Source organism: Ixodes scapularis, unplaced genomic scaffold, assembly GCF_016920785.2.
Source record: "Ixodes scapularis isolate PalLabHiFi unplaced genomic scaffold, ASM1692078v2 PGA_scaffold5__190_contigs__length_132052651, whole genome shotgun sequence".
NCBI lineage: Eukaryota > Metazoa > Arthropoda > Arachnida > Ixodida > Ixodidae > Ixodes > Ixodes scapularis.
The window spans coordinates 108,348,557-108,372,774 of NW_024609880.1; the positions used below are offsets into that span (position 1 = coordinate 108,348,557).

The 24,218-nt window shown below is 44.7% G+C and overlaps 1 protein-coding gene across 1 annotated transcript; it reads left to right on the forward strand.

Moving 5' to 3' along the window:
* Positions 1-544: 544 nt before the first annotated feature.
* Positions 545-22,634, forward strand: LOC115331915. Its single transcript, XM_040213869.1, has 5 exons — positions 545-724; positions 10,032-10,192; positions 10,256-10,329; positions 15,662-15,751; positions 22,456-22,634. Exons 1-5 carry the CDS (start codon positions 545-547, stop codon positions 22,632-22,634), a joined length of 684 nt encoding a protein of 227 aa, XP_040069803.1.
* Positions 22,635-24,218: the final 1,584 nt, after the last annotated feature.

A 24,218-nucleotide genomic window follows, 5' to 3' on the forward strand; every position in this document is an offset into this window, starting at 1 on the left:
GACAAACAAATTCGAAATAAAAAAAAAAAAACCCGGCCAAGCGGTGTTCCAACTCCGTTCCTCCGCGTCGGCAACACCGCCAAACACGCTTTTTCTGAACGTTGGCTGGTATGTGTTCGAATGAACACTGAATATGAAATTTAATTGTAGACTTTTAAATTCAGGAATATTTTAACGTCAAGACTTTCCAGCGCGCAATGCATTTCGTATTGCGTAGGTCGAAGTTTTGTTTGTAGATTGCACAAAACACATTTGTCAATCTTTTATTTGTATTTCGGACATGTAAATAAGTACAAGTATGCCAGGTAAATACGATGCCAAGAAACAAACTTACGTTTTACTGGGATTTGTTTTTGTATCAGTCTAAAGTTTTTGGAGTGTTAATTGAAAAATCATGAATGGATATGTCAGGGTTAGCCACGCAGAAGAGTGTTGGCCTCTCATCGTGATATTATCTCTTCAAATAGGAAGTTCAACGTGGAGGGCAACGCACGGAACCTAAAATGGTATTTAAATATCACTGAGAAATAGTAAAGTCTTTATAATGCAAGAGGCCAACTCACTCCTTGGTGGTAGAGATTTTATTTCTACGGTGCTCAGCAATATGAAAGCAGTCACTTATCTATTTTTAACATGCTTCTCCCTAACAAGGCAGGTAATGGCAGACGATCGAACTCAAGTTCACGATCCCCAATATTGTGAAAGTCACCAAGACATTAACAGGGTATGTCTATGTTTTATATTTTCCGGTATGTTCAGGGCTGTCCACTTTTCAATGTGTATTTAAAATAAAAAGTAGCGAATCTCGTACATGATTAGTTACGTCTAAATATTCGGTGTATTCTGTCAATTAATTTTTGTACAAACTCTAAAAGCTGTGATTTTTGGATAACAATACTCAAAAGGTACCAAACATTAAAAAAAAACCAGAGAGTTAAAATTAAATTTATGTGTTTTAGACACAAAATAAAGCATCAGGTTTATCATAATGCCTAAGTTCTTGCAAGCAACGAACGACAAATACCAACATTGGTCGATATTTGAATATTCTATAACATAATCACCCGGAGCTGTGCGTTTTCGTTCGGTCCTGTTACGCTCTTCTTTGAGCGACTTCGAAAACTGAAGCACTCTCAAGCAAAATATTTGAGTTAATATTGCATATGTGACAAGATACAACCGAAAACAATCGCCAGTGTTTATCCCAGGGGTGGCCAGCAGGCGGAGCCTGCCGAAGAGCCGCAAACAAAACTACGAAACTGCCAAGAGCTGCCTGGAGGAGGAAAAGCAGAAAGCGGATGGGCGGGGGGGGGGGGGGGGGGGGGGGTGGGGCAGACTTTTTCTAGAGAGAGAAGTAAATGAAATTTGGACTAATTTAGATCCATCGGTGTCAAACGCAGTTCAAGTGCACGTAAAGCAGCAGTAGCACAAGACTACTAAACCGGAACGTGTCTTTCAATTTAAACCGCGTTCCATTCCTCTTCTTGGGAAAGTGCTGGTGTGACCGGGAGGGACGGGGGGGGGGGGGGGGGCGGGAGGAAGGGGGGGGGGGGTAGGTTTATTAGGGAGTCGCGAACCGCACTTGAACACGCATAGAGCCGCATGCGACTCGCGAGCCCCAGCTTGGCCATCCCTGGTATATTCAAACACTGCCGTCCAGCTCTTGCCTGAATCGAAAAGAGGCAGTGTGGCTATCAGTGGGGATCGACCACCCCGACTCACCTAATCTCATTAAACTGCCTTTCAAAATCAGGGGTTCCACTGACTCGGGACTGGCAGAGTGCTTTATCATTGGTAAGATTAGGTGTGCTATGAACGTCTAAAAAAGAGGGGGGGGGGGGGGGGGGAAGTGTATCGCCGAACATAGCAGGTGCTTCTAGAAAAACGTCCAGATATCAGTCTTTTTTTATCCGATTTCATATTTTTGACGCTGGTGGAGATATTTTCCGTTAAAACCGAAACGTGTACGGCCCAAAGATTTGATATGCATTCTCTATTCAAGACATCTTACTCTGAGGCCCGATTTAAAAAATAACCCAACACCATTAAACGCTAATTATCAAAGATAAATTTAGTCTACCTGAATTGTTCCATGTGTTTCTTGATTTACTCCGATAGATACTGTAGTAAACTTAGCGATAAATAAATTAGCGTACTTGCCAGTGTCGGCCACCACCCATCTTCGGCGCGGAGTTCGTTAACAGATACCCTTGGTCAAACGGGGCGCTCTTTGAACATCCGTTTAAGAGAGCACCAGAGTTCATTGACGGGGGTGTGCATGCCCTCATCTTGCGATTCAATGTCGCAACTGTTAGTCTGAGCCAAGGTTGGGTGACGCCGAAGTTTTGTTCAAGCACAGGGACCAAGTGTATAGAGAGATAGTAGAAGCATAACAAATAAAAAGCGCCGGAACTTCTTGTGAGAGCCAACCATTTTTGGCACTGCTGGACAGTGAGCTGGCGTTTTTGGATTTGGGCTAGCATCATATCACTTCTTATCGAGTTTAACACGTGCATCACGCTGCTCTAAATTGTCTTGCAATACGCAGACAGGGGGGCGTACTGCCGAAGATGAATATCGTTTTCATGTTAACACGGAGTGTCCGTTTATCGCTACCATCGAACCGTTTTGGAGAGTGATTCATAAAAGAGAGAGACACCTTGCGGCAGCTGTGCATGGACACCGCTATTACCGGCCGTTAGTCTTTCTTTCCTTTAATCTTGATCTCATGGCACTAACCATGTGTCACAGGTTCGGAAAATTAACAATAAAAGATCCAAATGATCCCCATGCAAACAAAATTTATAATTTTGTTAGGACCGCTGACCGGACGATAGGTCCACGCCCTGGTGGACGGACTCACTGTGAGGGGCGAGGAACGAGACGGACACGTTGCGTTAAAAATAACGAAGGATTTACTTGACTCACGTTCAAGACAACGCACACACGAAACGCAAACAAAATAATAATCAAACGCTAACTCTGCCCTTCTCGCGCGCGGCGCTTTTACACATAATGAAATTCACACCAAAAAAAAAAAATCACACCGTTTTCTTATCGCGCAGGCGCTACTCACAAAACAAAACAAAATATAATAACCGGCAGAGCAGCGGTTTAAAGGCTTTGTCCACACTGGACAGTACACAAGAACAAACGAACAAAAAAAAAATGTAGAACACAATAATGGCTCTAAATTGTACGATACATTTTTACAAGGGTGAGTGATGCGAACCTGGCTCCGGAGAGTGGTGTGGGTGACGCGGGCCTGTTGCGACGCTGGTCGAAACGGGGAAGTCTGTGCGTGCTTGGATGCTCCGTGCGATGCTCCTCGGCACCACACTCATCCACGAGCACACACACTTGGGGCCTGCAGAGCCGCTCCGAGCTCTTCCCGCGTTCCGCCTTCCGCCGCACCCGCTGTCGCTCCGAACTTTCGCGACGCGTCCACCCACCGGTCCAGTCTCCGCATACACTGCCTTGACTCGGCTCGGAATCAAGCCGAGGTCCTCCCTTTCCCAAATTCCAGCGGCAGACCCCACTCTCCCTTGCCCAAAAAAATAATTGTTTCTCTGTAGTGGCAACAACAAAAATACATATAAAAAAAAACACACGTCACACTGGCAAGCCGAGCCTACCCCAGCGAACCATAAAGCGCACCCCCACTCGGACATCTGGAAACCATTCCCAACATTCCGGGAAGCCGAGGGACCCATCGCTACCAACTAAAAACCTCGCGAGAAACGTCCTCGGGACGAGGGGGGGCCAGGGGGCCATAAAACAGAAAACGGACGGTGCCCGAACCCTGCCGCTCAACCCGTGGGGCAAGGGAGCGTCCCATGACGGGATGCGTTCCCTCGGGAAAACTTTGAAAAAAGATTTAAAAAAAATAGTCGAATTCTGTGACACCACCCCCAATTCAAAAATATTCACCAGTGAATATTAAGACAATCACAAAATTCGACACAAAACTGGGCGGCAGCCTGCACACGTGCATACGGCTGAACAGATATTTTTCAGGAACAAGCATAAACACGAAGCATTCAAAAAAAATGTAATCATGCTCAAACAGCAAAATAAAACACACAGAGCCCGGGGGCTCCTCTTAGGCAATACAGACACTTCGTTTGCGAAAGCCAGGCTGCATGATCAAAGTCCAGTTTCTCACTTCTATTATATTCAAGTCAGCATCCTGAAAGTCGCTAAACGACCAGCACGTAAGATAAGGCCCAGCAAAAAAAAAAAAAAAAAGAGAAGTCTCTTCTCGTTACTTCCAACAGCTTACCGCAAAACAAAAAAAGAAACAAGAAAAATAACTTGAAGACCTCCAATTTCACACGGGGTTTGCGGAGCGCATGCTGACACAATTAATCTATAGATACACCTCTGCTTGCTCCTAGACAAGAACATAGCCCATTCTTTTCATGCGCGGGGTCTCCACATGCCAGTTATCTACACTCTCCCTAACAATTACCTAACAGTTATAAAAACATGTTAGGCACCACTGAGCTACCTTTTAAGCCGCTTTACAAATAGTCAGGGGCCCTTTTTTTTCTACCTGCCTAGGAAGGGGTCTTTCTCTAACCTCCCAACCGGGGCCTCCTCACCGTACTGCTTAGTTTGGAATGCCCCGTCGCCCCTGCGCCTCTTCGAAATGCCGCGTAGTCCGCTGCTTCCACTGCAGCTTTTGTTCCGAGGTCCCGCTCCCAAGCCCTCCGGCTCTGAGTGCGGGTTGCACGTGGTGAGAGGGGCCGGTTCCCCTTGATTGCCGTTTCTCTTCGGGGCCCTTTCTCTCTGCGCCCGCTGGGTTTGATCACTTGATTTCGAACGCTGAAGCCGTTCTTCGCCTTCGATGTCTTCTTCCGAAGCGCCGCCTTCCGGCGCCCTGTAGGCCTCACACTCGGCGACGACGCCTTCAGGGTCTCGAAGCCGTTGTTCTTCCGTAATAAGGACCCTTCACTCGGTGGCTTGGCCCACGCGCTTGAATTGGCCCTCGCCGTCCCCTCCTTGGACCTCGCCTTTAGATGCACGTGCGGCTGGACGATCGACGGACCATCACAGGACTCCGGGTCTCTGCTCCCGTTCTCGTGCGTCGCCGGCTGGCTGGCGGGCGAATCTGCCTTGCTGCCGTCAGTTCTGAGCTCTCCCGGCTTCCCCTTGGTGACGCCGTTCTTGTCGCCACCCCCTTGCTCGCTGCAAGCTTCAGCTTTGCGCCTCGGTCCTTCGAGTGCTGCGTTCCGGGACGTCTGTCGCTCGGGCGGCACGAGCTTTCTTTTCTCGTCCTTATTGTCCAAAGTGATTCCCAGGATCTCCGGCAAGTCCTCATTTCCCGACGGCCTCAACGAGCTGATGCGCCTCTTCTTGGGCGATCGCTTCGTGTCAGGATGGGACGAGCCGTACTTGCGGGGCAGCTTGGCGGTCGGGTTCTGGTTCTCCGGACCGCCCCCTTCAGTCTGGACTCCGTTTTCCTCCAACTTGCGGGACTTTGGCACGGCAGCATACCTCCCTGTCGGGGTCTCCTTGTGGGCCACGCCCTGTTCCCTCTCTGGGGCCTCTTCCTCGGACTCGAACAGCGGGATCGTCTCTCCCAAGCAGCAGACCCCGGCCTGCGTCTGTTCTTCGTCGACCGCGTTCCACTTCGGGGTGAATACGTCAACATCTTTGGTCGAAATGCCCTGCGGAGCCTTCCCCCTCGACGTCTCGAGGCTTACCTTCCCAGGTTCCGTGGCCCGCAAAAGCTCTAACATTTCTTCCAGCTTACGAATTTCGGCCTCAGCTTTTGTTCGGTACGCGAAAAGCTTATCTGCTCGTTCTTGGGATTCCCATTTTCCTTTAACCATTTCTCTCGTCCAGTCTTGGACAGATACAAAGTCCTGCTTAGCATCCCCTAGCTGAGTCTGTAACCACTCCTTGAGGCTAGCTTCATCGAGACCTAAATCTTGCCCTAAGGCCACTAGCTCCTTAACCTTCATATTTTGGTCGCGTGGCCCCTTCTAGTTCCTGTTACCGTAGGATACTTTTTCCATACTCGGTCGGCAAGCTGGGCTGTGAGCTCCCGCAACGGCGTCAGCCACACAGCGCACTTCCCACGGCCCAGGCGACCTCAATCTCATCCCCCGCTCCTCACGGACTGAGCCGTCACCGTGGTCAGCAGGTCCTGTCGCGGACGCCAGTTTGTCACAGGTTCGGTGAAAATTAACAATAAAAGATCCAAATAATATCCTATGCAAACAAATTTATAATTTTGATAGGACCGCTGACCGGACGATAGGTCCACGCCCTGGTGACGGACTCACGGTGAGGGGAGAATGAACAACACAGACTCTTTTCTTTTCAGCCCCAAAATAGTTTACTGAAAACCCGTTAGACAATGCATAAAACAAAACAAACAAAACTTCCAACAGCAAGACACAACAGACCGCCCCATAGAGTAAGCGCTGAGGCGCGACTTATGTTGTATGATTATATCTGTACATGAAAAAAACACAGCGCTCGTTCAGAAAGAAAGTTTTCTGCAATATAAGTACTTGCACTCAAAGTAACAAAAAAAAAACAACTAAAGGAGGGATAAACTATACAAAGTAATATGGGGGGTGAGTGGCGCGAACCTGAGTCCGGTGGGTGATGGGGGTGACGCGGCCTCTTGCGATGCCGACCGAACCTGGGAGGTCGATGTGCGCCTGGGTGCTGTCGGCGTGGCTCCTCGGCACAGGCACTCACCCACAAACGCACACACACTTGGGCGCCCAAAGCAGCGCTTGGACCAGGGAGCCCAAACTCCTCCCGTGCTCAGCCTTCCGTCGCTACCGCAGTCCCGCCCCAAACTTCGCGTTGCGTACACCCCGGGCCCAGTCTTCGCGCACACTGCCCTGACTCGGCTCGGAATCAAGCCGAGGTCCTCCCTTTCCCAAATTCCAGCGGCAGACCCCACTCTCCCTTGCCCAAAAAAATAATTGTTTCTCTGTAGTGGCAACAACAAAAATACATATAAAAAAAAACACACGTCACACTGGCAAGCCGAGCCTACCCCAGCGAACCATAAAGCGCACCCCCACTCGGACATCTGGAAACCATTCCCAACATTCCGGGAAGCCGAGGGACCCATCGCTACCAACTAAAAACCTCGCGAGAAACGTCCTCGGGACGAGGGGGGGCCAGGGGGCCATAAAACAGAAAACGGACGGTGCCCGAACCCTGCCGCTCAACCCGTGGGGCAAGGGAGCGTCCCATGACGGGATGCGTTCCCTCGGGAAAACTTTGAAAAAAGATTTAAAAAAAATAGTCGAATTCTGTGACACCATGGCAGGCCTTTGCCATTCTAGATTCGACTGTGTCTTTCTCCCTAGCATTGGCCTTTGTTGAGTATCATCAAAGCCTACTTCAGTGACTTGGTATCTCGATAAGACAATAAAAGGTCAGCAATGGCGGTCGTAATCTGGCGCGTGTGCAAAACGTCTATACGTGACTCCAGCGGCCTATAGGGCACGCCACTACCGGACAATAATGGCAGTCTAATACTGAGTTACGTGTTCTAGTTGAGTTAGTTGGTAAGTACATACTGCTGGCAATCAGGTCAGCTAAAACAGAAAAACAAGAACACGAAGGAAAGAACTGGGCAATCACACGGCTGACTAACAACTGACTCAATGTGCCGTCGGACAAAGGAGGAAGGAGCCTAGGCTGGGATAAGGAAAAAGGAAAAGTCAGTTGTTAGTCAACATTGCGATTGTCCAGTCCTTTCCTTTGTGTTCTTGTTTTTCCGCGTTCAGCTCACCTGGACCAATTGCCGACGGTCCAATACTGGTCATGCAGTGCCATGTGCCAGCTCAACGCACAACGCTTGGGCGTCAGCAAATAAGCAATAAACTCAAACTGGCTTCCCCCACTTTTTATCCTCCATTTTTCGAACCTGCGGCGATGTGTTGGAGTGTGCTAGCTTCCAGACGCTTGACTTTCTTTGAGGGAGCGATTATAGGACTGCCTGCTGTCCTTCCACGCTGCTGATGAACGTTGATAAACCCGGAATGTCTGGTCCACGCGGTTGTGTAGGCTGCGTGTAGAGCAACATGGGAACAAGCTCATACAACAGTTACGAGAGAGTCATCCGGACAACTGTTCTTCCGCGCCAACTACCGACAACATGTAATCACGGAAGCCACAAGAAACGAGCAGGAGTCGCGAAAGTATCTGCACCGGCCAGACTAGTGTTTTTGCGTAGGTACCGTTCGTTTTGCTGGAGTCACGAATAACGTCAACTCTGACAGGCTACCGGAGTTCTCGGGCAGTTGCGTGAGCCTCGGGGAGGCACGAGACTCTAGGCTCGGGGAAGCCCAACACGACAGCGGATTCGGCAGTTCGGTAAAAGACTTACTGGTGTTCATTTGCCACACCAGCCATCAAGATTCGCTCTACCTGTAAACAAAGGTGACCTTCGTCTCTTCGTGATTTTACAATTCCAGTTTATATTTGGGTATCTGCAGAATTACACAATTTGAGTATAGGTGCCTCGCGTTTAGTTGAAGGCGAGGTGCAAACCAGGACAATGAAATAATCGAGCATCTGATTAAAATGTTATTAACTTGAAAGCTGACTCATAACGCCAGTTAGGATAACGACGTCAACGAGGCCCTCTTACAGTAATTTGGAGTCCAAGACTAACGATATCACCCGACCACAGTGACTGCGTTAACAGAGAATATGTTTCATATCTGGATTTCACGCCACTAGCCTTACTCTGGAGTGTAACGAAGAACAGTTGCATGCAGGCCAGAGCAGCATAAATCATACACAGCACATATCAGGCGACGCATAAGCAAACAAGGCATATGGAGGGTATATTTATCATACATAGTTTTACTTACTACTGTTTAAGCATAATTGTTCGTGATATGTTAAGTTACCAAGACCAGCCTGCACCCGACGCCTTAGCTCTGCGCCCCGGCATCCACCTTAGGCTAGAATATGTACAAAATACTGCGAGCCGTCACGCCCAATCACAAGTCAGAAGCCACGTAGGTTGTGTACAAGCTATATACCGCGTGATTTCTAAGTGGTTCGTGTTTGGACCTGTGCAGACTCTCCAAAGGTAACAGGAAAAAAATACAGGAAGATTCTAAAGACTGCTTACATGTAGGAATGCGAAAGCATTCGTGTACGTAGCATATTCCTACGCGCTGCGCGCCCCGCTATCCTCTGTATAGGCCAGCCGGGAAGCATCTGCAGACGCCGGCCGGCCGGGCATTGGGGTGGGGCGGGTGTGCGCTGCTGTGGCAGCGCGCGGGAGCGGCGCAAGGAGGGCTCTCTTTGGGGTAGCGTTACTTGGAACTATCCGGCACGCGGGCCGCGTCGCAGCCATTTTAAGAGCCGTTCCGCGGAAAGAATTTCTCTGCCGTTTCTTTGCGGTTGCGGTCAACACCGGGTCCGCTCCATGGGACAATTAATACTTTCGCATTAATAAATGTGCAGAATGTTTTTGGTTTCCTACACGTTTGAGGGAGAGTGCTTCAAAGCGCTAAAGTATCTTAATATTGCCATTTTTTTAATTGCTGTGTAACGATACTATGTACATACATTATTGCATATTTTGGGGGAGGGCAGAAGCAGAAGTTATTCAGCTGAAAAAAAAAATGAGGTCTATGAAACATTTGCAGTTGCATTTTGGTCTGTCAGTTAAGCCGTCATATTTAAAGATACATTTTATGAGAAATAAAAGGCCGACACTCCTTTATAAGGTGCCGCCTTGTCGCCCATCCCGCCTCTGATTTTTTCTTTTTTTGACAGCACGGAGAATGGATAGGTGCACAGATTTGGACGAAGGATTGTCATAAGAGTTCGTGCGTCACATGTTCACGCGCGACGCGTACCAAGACGCGCAGTTGTGTGGCGGTACAGGTGTTTGACAGGCGACAAACTCCGGAGCTTCACTTTTCTTCCTACGAAATATCAATATCAATTAGCTTCCGTTAGAATGAAATTCTTAATCACAACTCCAAACGTGCTTGAATACCTTACTTTAAAACATAATTGTATTACAGGCTCTTCAGAATTGCGATCCATTTTCATGGATGTACTATCGCACCTACCAACCAGAGCCAACGAATCCGGAATATGAATGCGTCTATGCTAATGTTGCAAAATTGAGCGGTACCGGTAACTATATGTTCAGGCAGGGATGGACGACAGCAACTAATATAACGTAAGTATGTGACAAGTTCTTCATCTTACAGACCGCCTCTGACAATATCAGTGCGAATTTCAGAATTGAAGTTCCGTTGTTTGTGTCTACGCGAAAACGGCATGAGGACAATGCTATGCACGTAACATTGAAGTATGGTAAGTCATAAATCTTACTTAAATATGTTTTTTATTACTAAATGAGAGTAATCAGTCCCGATGCAAAATACTTTCCTCATGTAGTGTTGTTCGGGCTAGTTAAAAGTCGTTATTGAAACAAAAAGGGGGTAAAACAAAGACAAGGAATAGAAGACGGACACACCATAGCACTGCGATGCGTTTGTAACCTCTTTTATTCTTAGTTGAGCTTTTTTATCATTTCTTTAGTTAGATTAAGTCGTGAGTTGATTTTAGCACCCCTAAAATATTGCTTAGGCGAGTCATTCAAAAACTCAAAACCAGGATGGTATTATTTTTATATCAATTTTGATATCTAAAATCTCTAAGGTTATATAATTCGAACAACTATACTTACCACATTTGGCTTATTTGTCGCACTTAAATTGCTAGTCTCAAGGAAGCTGAAGGATGGACTAAATATTGATAAATATGAATTAGAATTCCTACCAGTTCAAACTCTGCTACCTTTATATAAAGTCCGCCAAAACCCAAATAGCTAGAAGGCATCACCGGGGTGCACGTATATGGGTAGGAAAAAAATGAACACATTAAATAGGCGCACTAACTACGTGTGGCTTATCAGTCTCTTACTGCTCTTTAAAGAGGTACTCTAGCGTTTTTTTTATCGGCCCCGATTTACATGAAAATTTTTAACTACATTGGCCAACATCGCTAGTCTAATAACCCTAGCTAATATTAGGCCAGAATTTTTTTTTTCGCGAGGCTCGGAAATTTACAATGTCTGTCCTCCCCCTATTTTTCAAACGGAAAATCTCTATACTGGCAACAATAAAAAAGTGACGCCGGCAGCGGGCAGCGGTTTACTCTTTCGACTCTAGAGTTGGTTTTCAACTTACCACAAGCAGCTGTATAGTGTCAAATAAATGTTTAGGAAGCTCGCGCCCTCAAAACAAACGCTCTGCATAGTCAAATTTTTCAACTGCCTGCTCGACCTGCAAGCCTGCCTACCGTTGACGGCGCAGCGCTGAGAAGCGCTGGATTTGAATGTTGGTTTTCGCATCATTTTTTTATTTATCGATTTAGCACTAACTATTCTTATTTTCTCACTACTAAATAACATTTAGAAAAGGGTGAAAACCAGGAAAGCAGAATCTAACCACCGACCGGTTAGGTTGTGGATATATAAGACATTGAGGAAATAAACACAGTAGGTAGTTTGAGACGTACTTTTCCCCTGCTTTCTTCTTCGACCAAGTTTCTCTGCTTTTACCACAGTCTCGGGTTTTCTACTTCATGATCAATATCCACCAGCTCGCCTGCGCACTCACTGTTTTTTCATTGAGAATTTCAATGTCGAACATAAATTTGCGAAAAACAAATTAGAGGAAGCATGTTTTTTTTTTGGTTTTCATATGACCCTGAAAGTTCGAGCTGCATTTTTGTTTGTATATTCAGTTTCTCTTAGTATTTATCTTCTATTGGTGGCTGTTTTACCCCGCATAGAGAGGCGCTGACATACGCTTGTAAGCACCATTGCTCGTTCGTGATCGAACACTGCAATGTTGCTTGATGCTCAATGCGAGTATTACATGTTCGCTTCTTACAATCCCCCCCCCCCCCCCTCATTGCCGCCCCGCCCCCCACCCCGCGCCATCTGGGAGACAAAAACTAGCCTATTTATTTCCTCGTTAAATTCCTGCCCTCGTCATTTATCGTTGTAATTGCCTTCCCCTACCATTGTCTCACATGAAGGCGTCCTGCCGTAATTTTACACAACACGAGGTACAAAATTTTCCAGGCCTTTGCCTGATACGAACTTACACAGGTATACTTTTGCAGACTCGCGACAATATCGTCCCGTTGCAAAAAGCGAGTTTTGCTTTCTTCACTCTTGCCTCAAGCGGACCTTGCCTATGTCGCCACATCATAGCAGACGCAGAACTACTTTTGACAGTGGAGGCACTTGCAGCGGACCATTACATCTGTGGGGCTTCGCTCCTACCGAATTCTAAACCTATCACTGACTATAGACGTTTGCAAGCTCTGGCCGCGGCCATCTTGCTGCCGGTGCAGGTAGATCGTCTCATACTATAGCATTACTGAGGCTGTGGGTACGCCTCAGCAATGCTTGATTATTAAATGATCTACCCGCGCCAGCAGCAAGATGGCGGCACCCAGACGCCGTAGCTGCAAACGTCTATAGGCGATGAATTTATCAGAGGAACTGGTGTCACGATACCTATGCGCCAACTCAATTTTCCCGCTAAATTTAGAGGCGAAATTCACGTCACGTGACCTATACACCAATTCAGTTCATCAATAAAAATGTCACAAGAAAAATGACCTTACGTGACACTGACGTCACCAAACCTATGCACCAATTCCTTGTCACCAGATAAATGCGGAGAACTCCAGGTAACCTGATCTATTCGCCAATGCAGCCCTCATAGCTAAATTTACCGGGGAATATTATGAAATATAAGGCTCCCAGTACTCCCCGAAATGACAGTTAAATATCTTCTAAACAAGTATAAAGGACCCACTTTAAATACCGCAGTCCACGCTGTATAACTCAAATGGATTTGGAGATAGAGGGCGCGATCAATATTTTGTGTATGTATTTGTCCCGATATGTATGTGTATACATGCGAACCGGAAACTGATTCAAAAAATAACTTTAGATCGACTAGACGCCTTGGGGATCGCTGTCTCAAAGCCAAATGGGAATATTATACTTTGCGAATTTAGGGCCGATGGTGCTTACAACACTTTTATTGAATTATTTCTAAGTTTGTATAACACATATTTTCCTTTCACACTTATAAAAACAAATAAACGCATAAGAAAACCTCGGATAACTCCTGAGCTACTTTGTAAAATTAACACAAAAAACGTCTTATGTGGTGAATTCGCAAAGTCAAGAGACCAGAATGATGTATCAATATTCAAGAACTATCGCAACCACTGAACGAAAGAACTATGACGTGCGAGACAGCGTTTTCATTTCGATATGTTCAAAGCCGCACAGGGTCGCGCAGACGTCATGTGGAAGCAGAGCTCTAAACTCTCTTATCATCACGATCTCCCATCCAGTTCTATTGAAAAAATTATGCACAACGGCACTGAACTTACTGGTCGCTCACTGGCAAATGCTTTCAACGAACATTTTGTAAACGTTGCGACTACGTCTGCAACATATAATGCTGCTATTTTTAGCGATAAAAGAAACAGCGGCACGATATTTTTAGACCCTGTGTTAGAACAAGAAGTGTCGAGTGTATTTTTTCAGCTTAAAAATAGTGGAAGCTTTGACGTAGATACTATTCAAATAAGGCCTGTAAAGCGCGTGATTCATTTGTTAGCAACTGTGATAACTCACATATTTAATATTTCTCTAGCAACAGGAGTATTTCCTAAGCGAGTGCAGATTCCTAAGGTCTCAGTATTGCATAAAAAGGAAGTGTAAATGAAATGGGAAATTACAGACCCATCTCAATATCGCCAGGGTTTTCCAAGGCACTCGAAAAGTCATTCATACCCGATTCATGAACTTTTCTAATAAGTATGACTTGATAACACCGTGGCAGTACGGTTTTAGAATGCACAAATCTACGGAACTGCACTACTCGTTCAAAAAGAATTCATTTTGCTAAGCTTTGAAAACAAAATGATGGCCCTTAGAGTATTTATAGACTTTACTAAAGCTTTCGACTGTCTCGATCATCAAACTATACTTTCTAAATTTGATAATTATGGAGTTCGAGGGCACGCTTTAGAGTTAATACGGTCGTATCTGGGGCACCGGATGCAATATCTCAGTATTAATGAAAACTCTTCCACCATAAAACCTATTCTTTTTGGCGTACCACAGGGTAGTATTTTGGGTCCTTTACTTTTTAATATATATGTTAATGATATCACCAATATTAATACTTTTGCAAAATTTGTCAACTACGCTGACGACACAAGTATACTCTTTACTTCAAATAATGCTGAGACCTTAATTGATATGGCAAACCTGACTCTGTCTAGATTAGAAATATGGAGTCAGAACAACGCGTTGCAAATAAATCTGAAGAAAACAAAAGCCGTGCTCTTTCGGGCTAAAAATAAACTTGTAGACATCACAAAAGACCTAAATTTAAATTCTAGCAATATTGAAATGGTAAACTCCTTTAAGGTCTTAGGTGTTACCTTCTCTGAGAATATGTCCTGGGAAAATTATATAAACTATCTTATTCTAAAGCTATCTCCGGCTGTGGGCATGTTAAATCGTCATCGTTATATTTTGCCAGAAGAAGTAAAATTATTATCATATAATTCTCTATTGCGCTCCCAATTAAATTACTGCCACTTAGCTTGGGGTACAACGACTTTTACTAATCTAGAGAAGCTGCATGTGTTGCAAAAGAAAGCACTTCGAGCTATAGAAGATGTCCCGTTTGACTTTCGTACAGCCAGCTTATTCAAAAATTTAATGTCATAAATGCCTACACTATCTATGAATATAGGCTCGCTATTAGCCTAAAAGTGGAGTAAATTAGAAATACGCACTTTTTTTTTATAATGCTTGCACAAATCTTGACACACATTCATAGTTACTCTACCCGCGGAGCTGAATGTTGGGAGGTGGTCACACCGAGAACAAACTATGGCACACAAACGTTGAAATACGCTGTTCCTAAATTATTTAATCTGTTTTAGTTAAAGGTATTGATTTGGACAAGTTATCGTTGAGTGAAGTGAGGTCACCCTTTTTTCACTGATGATTAGTTTATTTGCTCTCTTTACTCCGTGTTTTGTTCTTAATACTATGAGATTGTTTTTGTTTTTGTTTGCCCGTCATGCCCTATCGGTCAACATTGTGATGACCTAAGGTATTGTGCTGAACATGTTGTGATGGCGATCATTTTTTGTACATTTGTGTTTCTCTTTGATGTCCTATATCCCCACTCTGTCGGTGCTGCTGTAGGCGGTCAGGAACCCGTCCAGCTGTACCTCACAGCTTTTTTTTCCTGATCGCCGCCATGATCTTATGGTGGAAATAAACACTATTATTATTATTATTATTATTATTACAGCAACCACATCAACACGCTTGTCTAACACTAACACTTAATTTACAAATATATTACCTATTTACTCGCTTCCCTTTTGTGAAAACAATTGGTAAAACAAAGAGTTGTTTCGAGGGTATTTACCTCTAAACACTTACCGTCTTCGCTGCGAGTTTATCGAACTCCGGAACACTACGTTGAAGATAATCGGCACCATTACTTTATCAAATAACTAGAAGTTATTGACTTCGGCATACGAAACAAAGCATATAAAATGCTCTTGACATTTTCAGCGAACGGATCTGCTGCAAAGGATTTCGGAGTATACGAACTAATATACTCTGACTACGAAAAGTGCGATATACTAAGGGTGAAGTCAAGGGGTAAGTTAGAGCATGAACGTTATAATGTCAATTTTTAAAATCTGAAAATGAGTCTAAAGTGTTCCAATATGTCTGAAACAAGAATGCATACCACGGTAAGAAAAAAATGTACATAAAGAGGCATGGCCACTTACTGAGCTCGTGTGATTTGATGCCGCTGTTTCTAAAGTTTTAGTAAGCACGTTCGGGTTCATAAAATATAATTTACTTCGCCAGAGTACCCTAGAATTTATGTACGAGATCTATCGAGAAAGGTAGGTTTTCTCGTAAATTTCTGCCAGCTCGAAATTTAATTCGGGCTCCTGCGGGTTGAGATTTTCGGCGAGGCTTTAATAAGTACAAATAACGGGTAAAATATAACAGGGAAGAACGGTATCTAGTTTTCCCTTGCTTTATTTTACAAGAGCGAACCATTGTCGTGCGTTTCACGAATAAAACCTTAGCTTTTCGAGGAATTCAACAAGTTGAATGCGTCAAGAAAAAAACACGCCTGAAATTTCGTGTGCATTCTGTCCCTTTATTTCTGCCGCTCTCATTTGGTTTGTGATTTATGAGCTTAAAATTGCACCTAGTTGTTATATATTGTATCCCTATTAAGTATGTTGGAAGTATTTTTTATAACGAAGTTTATTAAAAAGGAAAAGGACTGGAAATAAAAAAAAATTCATGGAGAGTCCCGTTATTGACTTTGGCAACGTTAGGGCACGAGTATAGAAAGCAATTAGTGGCTTAATTAACAAAACTTCGCTTAACAACTTCTTAACTATTTTTTTAGCTGGCATATTTCAAATAGAGATTTGTAGCCTGTCGTTAATATGGGTCAGACGAGTTGTTAAGGACCAGAAAAAAATATTTCTTCGAGTAATTACGTGGAAAATGACCGAGATTATCAATAGAATAGTTTCTTTTTTTATTTAGCAAATTATCTTGACCTATATTGGCGAAGGGCTACGATTCTGCAATTGAAATATTGCAGCTAAAATAGTTCAAAAATCAGTTAGCGAATTTTAGGAAATTCACCGACTAATTATTTTTATACTTGTGGACTGACCTCCGCCGCGGTCTATAGCGCTTTTCTCCAAGATTTTTTCAGTATTACATTTTCAATGTTTTCTTGGTGTTTTGAATATTTTCCATCTTAGAAAATGCTTCGCATGTATTGGAAATGTCCAACAAGAGGGTGGCGTCACTGTGCTTGCAAAAGCATTCCGCATAAACATCGCATGTAGCAGCCGACCTTAGCTTTGTCATCAACGTCAGCTTGCCTGAGCACAACGCTATACAAAACGTTGGGGCCACAGTGGGCGCAAAATTTGTTCTAAACAGGATTCCACAAAAGAAAACACACTCTCGCAGCGTCATTTGTGGCCACTTCGGGAGTCTACCATGATGCATGTGGGAATGGCACGCTAAACAGAGCAGTCTGAAACGCCTTCCAGGCACCGTAGTGCAGCTGCCAAGGCGAATATGTGCGCCCCCATTTGGTGTCTCCGCTTTTCATATGTATGCAGGATGTGCGAGCCACTTCCGGCAGCCATGACGAGGTGACGGAAATAATTCCGGTTCTACTATGTTTTACTTTTATTTGGATGGGTGCGTGGCGACTTTTGGTTCACCAGCCAGCGATTCTGTGAGAGCTACGCTCTATAAATCACCCGGTGTCCTGCTTTTAATATTAAAAAAACTAATAACTTTCTTTTTCATCTAATGATGGGCCGGTGTGGGGGGGGGGGGGGGGGCAGGGTAAAAAATTGTAGTAGGCAGCTTGACTAGTCCTCGGGCGCCTTACACTGGTTAGCAGCAAGCATGCGGAAAAATACAGAAAACAGAAAGTATACAGTGAAACCTTTGCACATCTAAGGTTCACATTTGTACAAACCAAGCTTCACCCAAGGTGCTAAATATAAAATGAAAATACAAATCATGTACACAAATATAAGCGCAGGTTCTTGAACGTTAGACTATCGAAATCAATATTTTCAATGCAAAGTCTATTTAGCAAATGTCGGAGTGTAAAATTGAACATTTGATAGCCATAGTTTTAAGTTCCCGATGTCTACCGGCACGAACAAAATGCTACAAGTTAACCTATTTCGATATCTTGAGGCGAGGGAGGCCACAGACGCCGCCAAGTCTAAGCAATCGCAAGACGACGGCTTGGGCAGACGGTGCTAGCCTACTTTGATGAGCTGCCGACAGACGCCGCAACGCGAAACACGCTCAAATGCGACACCGGCGCCTCGGCACCTAGACCCACGCTCTCCCGTACAACGATGGGCCATTAGGGCATGTACTACAAATGCAATGTGCACGGTGCTCTGAGAAAAACCCTCAAATTCCAAAGCAGGCAAGTCAAGACACTACAAAATTTTGCATTATCGTTGCGTTAAAGAAACGTAATAAAAACATTAGGAAGATTGTATACCCTAAAACCAAGACACGGCTCGGGGGCCCCTGCGGTGAAGCTCAGCGCATATTTTCGGCGCCTGGGGGATGTAGGTGCCCATCGCGGATGCCTTGCCGTCCATGAAGTAGTTAAACACCTTTAGGGATTCGTAGGTTTCAGGTCGTTCTCAGGAATATGGATCAGGCAAGTCGAAAAGGTAGTCCTAAAGATGCGGCCAGGATACCTCTGGCAGATTCGTCATTTGATTAAGAAACAAGAGCTCTCTCTTTTCACTTAAGGGAGCACGAAGGCATGTCGATCCCGTATAAGTAAATTTCGGGAGGTATCGCGGTTAGTTTTCGGCAATGAGACTTTCAAAGTATGCCCTACTCGCTGAGGGTCCTCAAAAACAAGAAATGAAATAGCCTATCCGAAGTAACGTATTCCCCCGGAAGTTGGGCCACTGTTTGTTTTTGTTTACCTCCGCGAACCCTGTAGTATACTGGGTTTCTTTTTCTTCTAATACTAAAAGTATTAGGTAAACAAAACAGAATAAATATGGAAACGAACGCTATCGCCGGTGCACGAGTATAAAACAAATTAGAGACTTAATTCATAAAAAAAATATAATTAACGTTTTAATAATACAGGGTGTGGGAGGAAAAAAAAATAATGGCCAAACCTCCGGTGAAGACGCCACTTCCGGTTGGCTATTGCTTTTCGCTTATTTTTGAGGACCCTCGGTGAGTAGCACATACTTTAAAAGTCTCACCGCCGAGGAAAAACAGTAGTACCTCCAGAAATTTACTAATACGGGATTGATACCCCTTCTTCTATCCTTGGCTGCAAAGAAACAACACTTGTTTCCTGAGATAAACGACACATCTGCCGAAGGTATTGTGGGGGCATCTTCGGGACTACCTATTTGAGCCGCCTGAGTAATTTCCTTGAGAGCGACTTAAAACCTACGAATCTCTAAACGCGTTCGACGAGTTAATGAGCAGCAAGGCAACGACGATGGTCACCTACCACCACGGGGCGCCGAAGATAGGAGCCGAAAGTAGGTGCCGAAGGTAGGCGCCGAAGATAGGCACCGAAGATAGGCGCCGAAATTCCCGCATGGTTCGACGAGCCGGGTGTTTGTTTTAACATAAAATATTCCGAGAGTTTTTATTACGTACCCTTTTGAGCATCGTGAGTCTCTGCAATACCCAATTTGAAGTGTTTTGACTTACTTTCTTCGGTATTGAAGGATCTCTTCCCAGATTGTGCACATTGCATTTGTACTTGCCGTAATGGCCCATGGTGGCACGCAGATGGTCGGTCGAAGCCCCACATTCTCGCGTTGCGCCATCTGTCGACAGGCACATCAAAACGCACATCAAGCGTCATGCGATCTACCAGGCTCGGCTGCGTCGGTTGTGTCCCTGGTCTTCAGATAATCAAAATAATTCACTTGTGACACTTTATTCGTGCCAGTACGCATCGGCAACCTGAAAGCACGGCACTGAGGCATTTCCAGAGCATAGCTCTCACAGAATCGGTCGCTAGAGAACCAAGATTCGTCGCACACACCCCCAAACACAAGGTAACCATAGGAAAACCGAACCACTTCTCTCTCCCTCTGATGGTGGCCGGAAGTTGCGCGATCCCTGTCTACAGAATGTGAAAAGTTAAAAAAAAGAACTATTTTTCCCCACAATATGCGAAGAAACGAAGGCAATAGCTGTAGCACGGTGGCGCAATGCGGGTGGAATGGTGCCGTCACACACCCTAAGACGAGGTGAGACGTGGTTAGTCCTCATAGCCGTCGTAATTGGCGTCGTGGATGCCACTCGCGACCGCTACGAGTGCTCGCTGAGATAAGTGGGTAAGCGAGGTGGAAGTTTCTAAAACCATCCAATATTACGCGTAGCAGCTGGATACTGCTGAAGTAGGATTTCGCATAACGAGAGTAATGTTTGAAAACAAGTATTTCAAGCAGACGACACGGGAGGCTCTCCTTTCGTCGCGTCGTTACTGGCGGGATTCCGGGGCTTCTATCTCCGCGCGGCCGACAGAAAAGGTCGACTTCCTTGGCCTCGTGTCAAGAGGGGAGAGACGGGTTTTTCCATTCTTGCCGCGCGCGGCCAAAACAACCGATGAGAGCAAAATATCTGCAAAGTGCCCCCGTAGCTATCGCTTTGAAACGAACATGGCCGAACTTTCAAGGGGAGTATGATGCTTCTTGTTGGCTATTGTTTTTGCTTGCTTCTGATTAACCGCAGTGAGTTACGGTTGCTCGAAAAGTCTCAACACCGATAACTAACTGCGTGACCTCCTCATATTTACTTATCCGGGGTCGACGTGCCTTCTGGAACCCCTTGGTGATGAGAAAGAGCACTTTTTCCTGAACGAAATGGCAAATCTGCCGAAATTATCGTGAGTGCATCTTCACGACTCTCTTTTCGAGCCGCCTTGTTCATATACCTGAGAACGACTCAAAACCTACAAGTCCTGAAATGCATTCAATTACTTCTTGAACGGAAAGTCTTCGGAGATGGGGACCTCCCTACCCCAGGCGCCGAAGATACGCGCCGAGCTTCCCCGCAGCGGTCCCCAAGCCGGGTCTTGGCAGGCAATTGATATTCCAAACGTTTTTATTACGCTAGCTTTAGCACGACGCCAGTCTCTGTAATGTACAATTTTCTACTGTTTTGATTTGCTTTCTTTGGTGTTCAAGGTTTCTTATTCAGAACACCGTGCACACTGCATTTGTCCGTGTCGTAATGGCCCATCGTTGTGCGGAGATGGCCGGTCGATTCGCCACCTCCTCGCGTTTCTCGCGATGCTCCATCCATCGGCAGCACATCGAGGTGCCAGCGCCGTCTGCCAATGTCGTCGTCCTGCGACCTACAAGATTCGGCGGCGTCGGTGACGTCCCTCGTCTAGAGATATTCGAAATACTTCACTTGTAACATTTTGTTCGTGCCGTTACGTATCGGCAACCTAAAAGCACGACACTGGGTCATTTCTTGAGCTTAGCTTTGATGCGATTTCTAGCTAGGAAACCGAGAGTCGTCGCACACCCACCAAAGCACAACGTAAACACAAGAGAACCGGAAGTGTTTCTCTTCCCCTCTCGTGGCGGCCGGAAGTGGCGTGAACACCCGGTATCTTTTTATCTGTCATATTTTTATTGGAGTTGTGTAGACCGTCGGGTATATAAGCAAAAAAGTGATTAATCTTGTTTAAAAAAAATGTTCTTCAGGTAGTCACGCGGCGAATTTCAGTGATTTGACACGTAATACGTAGCACGAATAATTTTAAGACAATATCTAGCAACTCAGCTAGCTTATACCAAAAACGGACAAAAATCTCCAACTATAATATGCCAGCTAAAAAGACGTGAAAAATTTTGTTACCGAATTTTAGTTGATTATATGTCAATAATTGTTTATCATACTCGTGCTCTGACGACCTCCATGGTTGATAGCTTTACTCATCCGGAATATTTTTTTATTTATTTCCAATATGTTTTTTTTGCTTTAAATATCTGCCGTATTAATGTGCAAATAGAATACGTTGGTTTAATTACAAGTAAGTGCTTGTGTTAATCGTACTGCGTATGTTGCCATGCTAACCAATCTGCTTCTCATAAAATGCACTGTCGTGGGAAATGAGCGGATGTACGGGCATTCATATTTCAGGGAGTCGATGCTTCCGTTATAAAACATTGCACGTTTTAAAATGAGCTCTAATGATGCTAAATTATACCTTTGATTTAATTATATCAGCTACGGCAGACCTTGGGACACGAGGGAATTAAACTTAATAATCATCAATAAATTGTAAAACAAAGTCACAAATATTGCTATTAAAACGTTGAAAGGTACTATTCGTTTTGGAAACAACAGCCACGGTCAATTCTCAATGAACAAACATCGATACTCAGATTTAAGAAAGGCGTTTACTCACTCGTTCCTCAATACTTTCATAAACGCCTGATAGCCGACTGAGCCGCAGTGCATACGGTGCACCAATGTTTAATACTCTTCAATAGTTTCGGCATTAGTTTTTCGAGATTCATAGTTCATTTTTCTCACAGATAATATAAGTTGTTGAAGATCTAATTTTATATTATTCGCAATCTTCATTAGATAATTTGAGTTCATAATTGATGGTCCAAGTGCATTCTTTATCAGTAGGCATGTAGTGTTCACGAATGAACGTAAAGGAGCCCCAAATATGAAGCTACCAACATTTAGCGCACCTTTAGAACTGGGTCATGATATGCTAAAATATTTCACAACATAACGTTATATGGCATCTTTTCCAGGTCAAGCCTGTGAGATGTACGTGCACAGCCGTTTTTTGGATGAAAAACAACTTACATCCTGTATAAGCATCTACAAGGAGGCCTGCGTGACAAAAGGTAGCACAAACTATAAAGTGTATAACGAAAATTGTAAAATTCACGAGAAAGTAAACTCTGCATCAGTTGCATTGTCGCCATAAGATTGCTGTAATTAAATTTGTTTCTGAAGCAAAAAATCGTAGTGGGCTTAGTGATTTGACGATGCAGGTACTGTTGTCATTTGAATAATTACACTGTTTTAGCAACTTAAAAAATGACTACATTATATATAATCCAGAAACACTCAGAACCGGTGCCTGACCTTCGCAGAGCTGCATATTCCGGTATCGAGGAGTTGGGAACTATTATTTCGGTCAGCGGTTCTCCCCACTACTTTAAGGTTGGTGTCTCCACGCTTGAGATAATAAGTGCCCCATTCTACTCAACTTCCTCATATATTAACTACCAGAACTGACTACAGCTATTCATCCTGTCGCCGCAAGAAAATATTGCCAGCGCCTAGTCTGTAAACCATGAAGCTATGCGCCGAGAACCTGAAGGATAGGTGGAGACGAGAGAGCGTGGGGAGGTCAGAAAGCCGAGCTCTTGTTGGAAGGTTTATTGGGTAGACCTAAAGCTACCTGCCTTTGTGTCCACTGATGTCGCCGAACGCATTAGAATTCGGAACGCCTGCGTCAAGCCGTTGGCTTCTTCATTCGAACCCGTTCGACGAGTGTAGTGAAGACAAAGTAGCCTCTGCCCTTACTGCAGTCGTCGAACGCTTTAGAACGCGTAACGCCGGCCTCCGGCGTTTGGTTCTTGCATTCGAACGCGTTTGACGAATCAGTGTAGACAAAGGCTTTAGGCCTACCCACTAAGCATTCGAATCAGAAATTGCCGTTCTGACGACCCCGCGCGCTGTCGTCCCCTTCTCTCCCCGGGTTCTCGCGCGCCGATATTCCACAAGGATCAAGCCGCTGTTTTCCTTAGTTGTGAACCAACTGGGGAAAATCACCACCTTGCCCCCTTACTATAAAAAGGGGCAAGTATTTCACGAGAGCTTCCAATTGTGTCTCGATGTGGAACTTTTTAACAAGGAACTCTGAAAAAAAATGTCTTGGGAAATAACAGGAGACTTGGCGATTGTAGCAATACCCATCAAGTTACGAATGGCCCAATTCATGACTGAACAAAGACTCTTGAGGACGAGTTTAAGATGTTATGCAGGAAGGATGGCAGGTGTCCAGATGGCTGGCAGCAGGAATACACCGAACTTCGAACAGCAGCGTCCTTGAAGATCTAACATGTAGAGATAGCCTGCTTGACTTTCAGAAAATCTAAATCTCATCTGCCTTCAACAAAACACAAATTGAACGTAAGCGTCGGCATAAATTTTATTATGATACTGATTGCACCGTAGCCCAAGCCAATCAACAACGCATGATTTGAGTCAGAGCCGTGAGCCTCACGTGATATTGATATCTATCTACTTTGTGATAGCTGAACAATATTTCTTTGGTCATATCAAGTGGCACAGAGGAGCAGTTTGAGCGAGTAATAATAAAACGGCACTTCGAAAACGTAACATTGTTAACCTGCATGAAGAGTGCTCTTATACAAAAAAGGACCTTTTCAAAATACAGAGAGAAAGAAAACGGTTGGATTTTATACTACAAATTACTTGACAAAAGTAAGCTTCTTGCTTACTTGTAAATAGCACTAGTGTGCTTTACAATGGCTCTGGT

Excerpts from the sequence above, each read along its gene's own strand:
- LOC115331915 (XM_040213869.1), top strand. The coding sequence starts at position 545 with ATGCAAGAGGCCAACTCACTCCTTGGTGGTAGAGATTTTATTTCTACG. Across the intron at positions 10,330-15,661 it reads GCACGTAACATTGAAGTATG|CGAACGGATCTGCTGCAAAG; the intron begins GTAAGTCATAAA and ends TGACATTTTCAG. Across the intron at positions 15,752-22,455 it reads ACTAAGGGTGAAGTCAAGGG|GTCAAGCCTGTGAGATGTAC; the intron begins GTAAGTTAGAGC and ends CATCTTTTCCAG.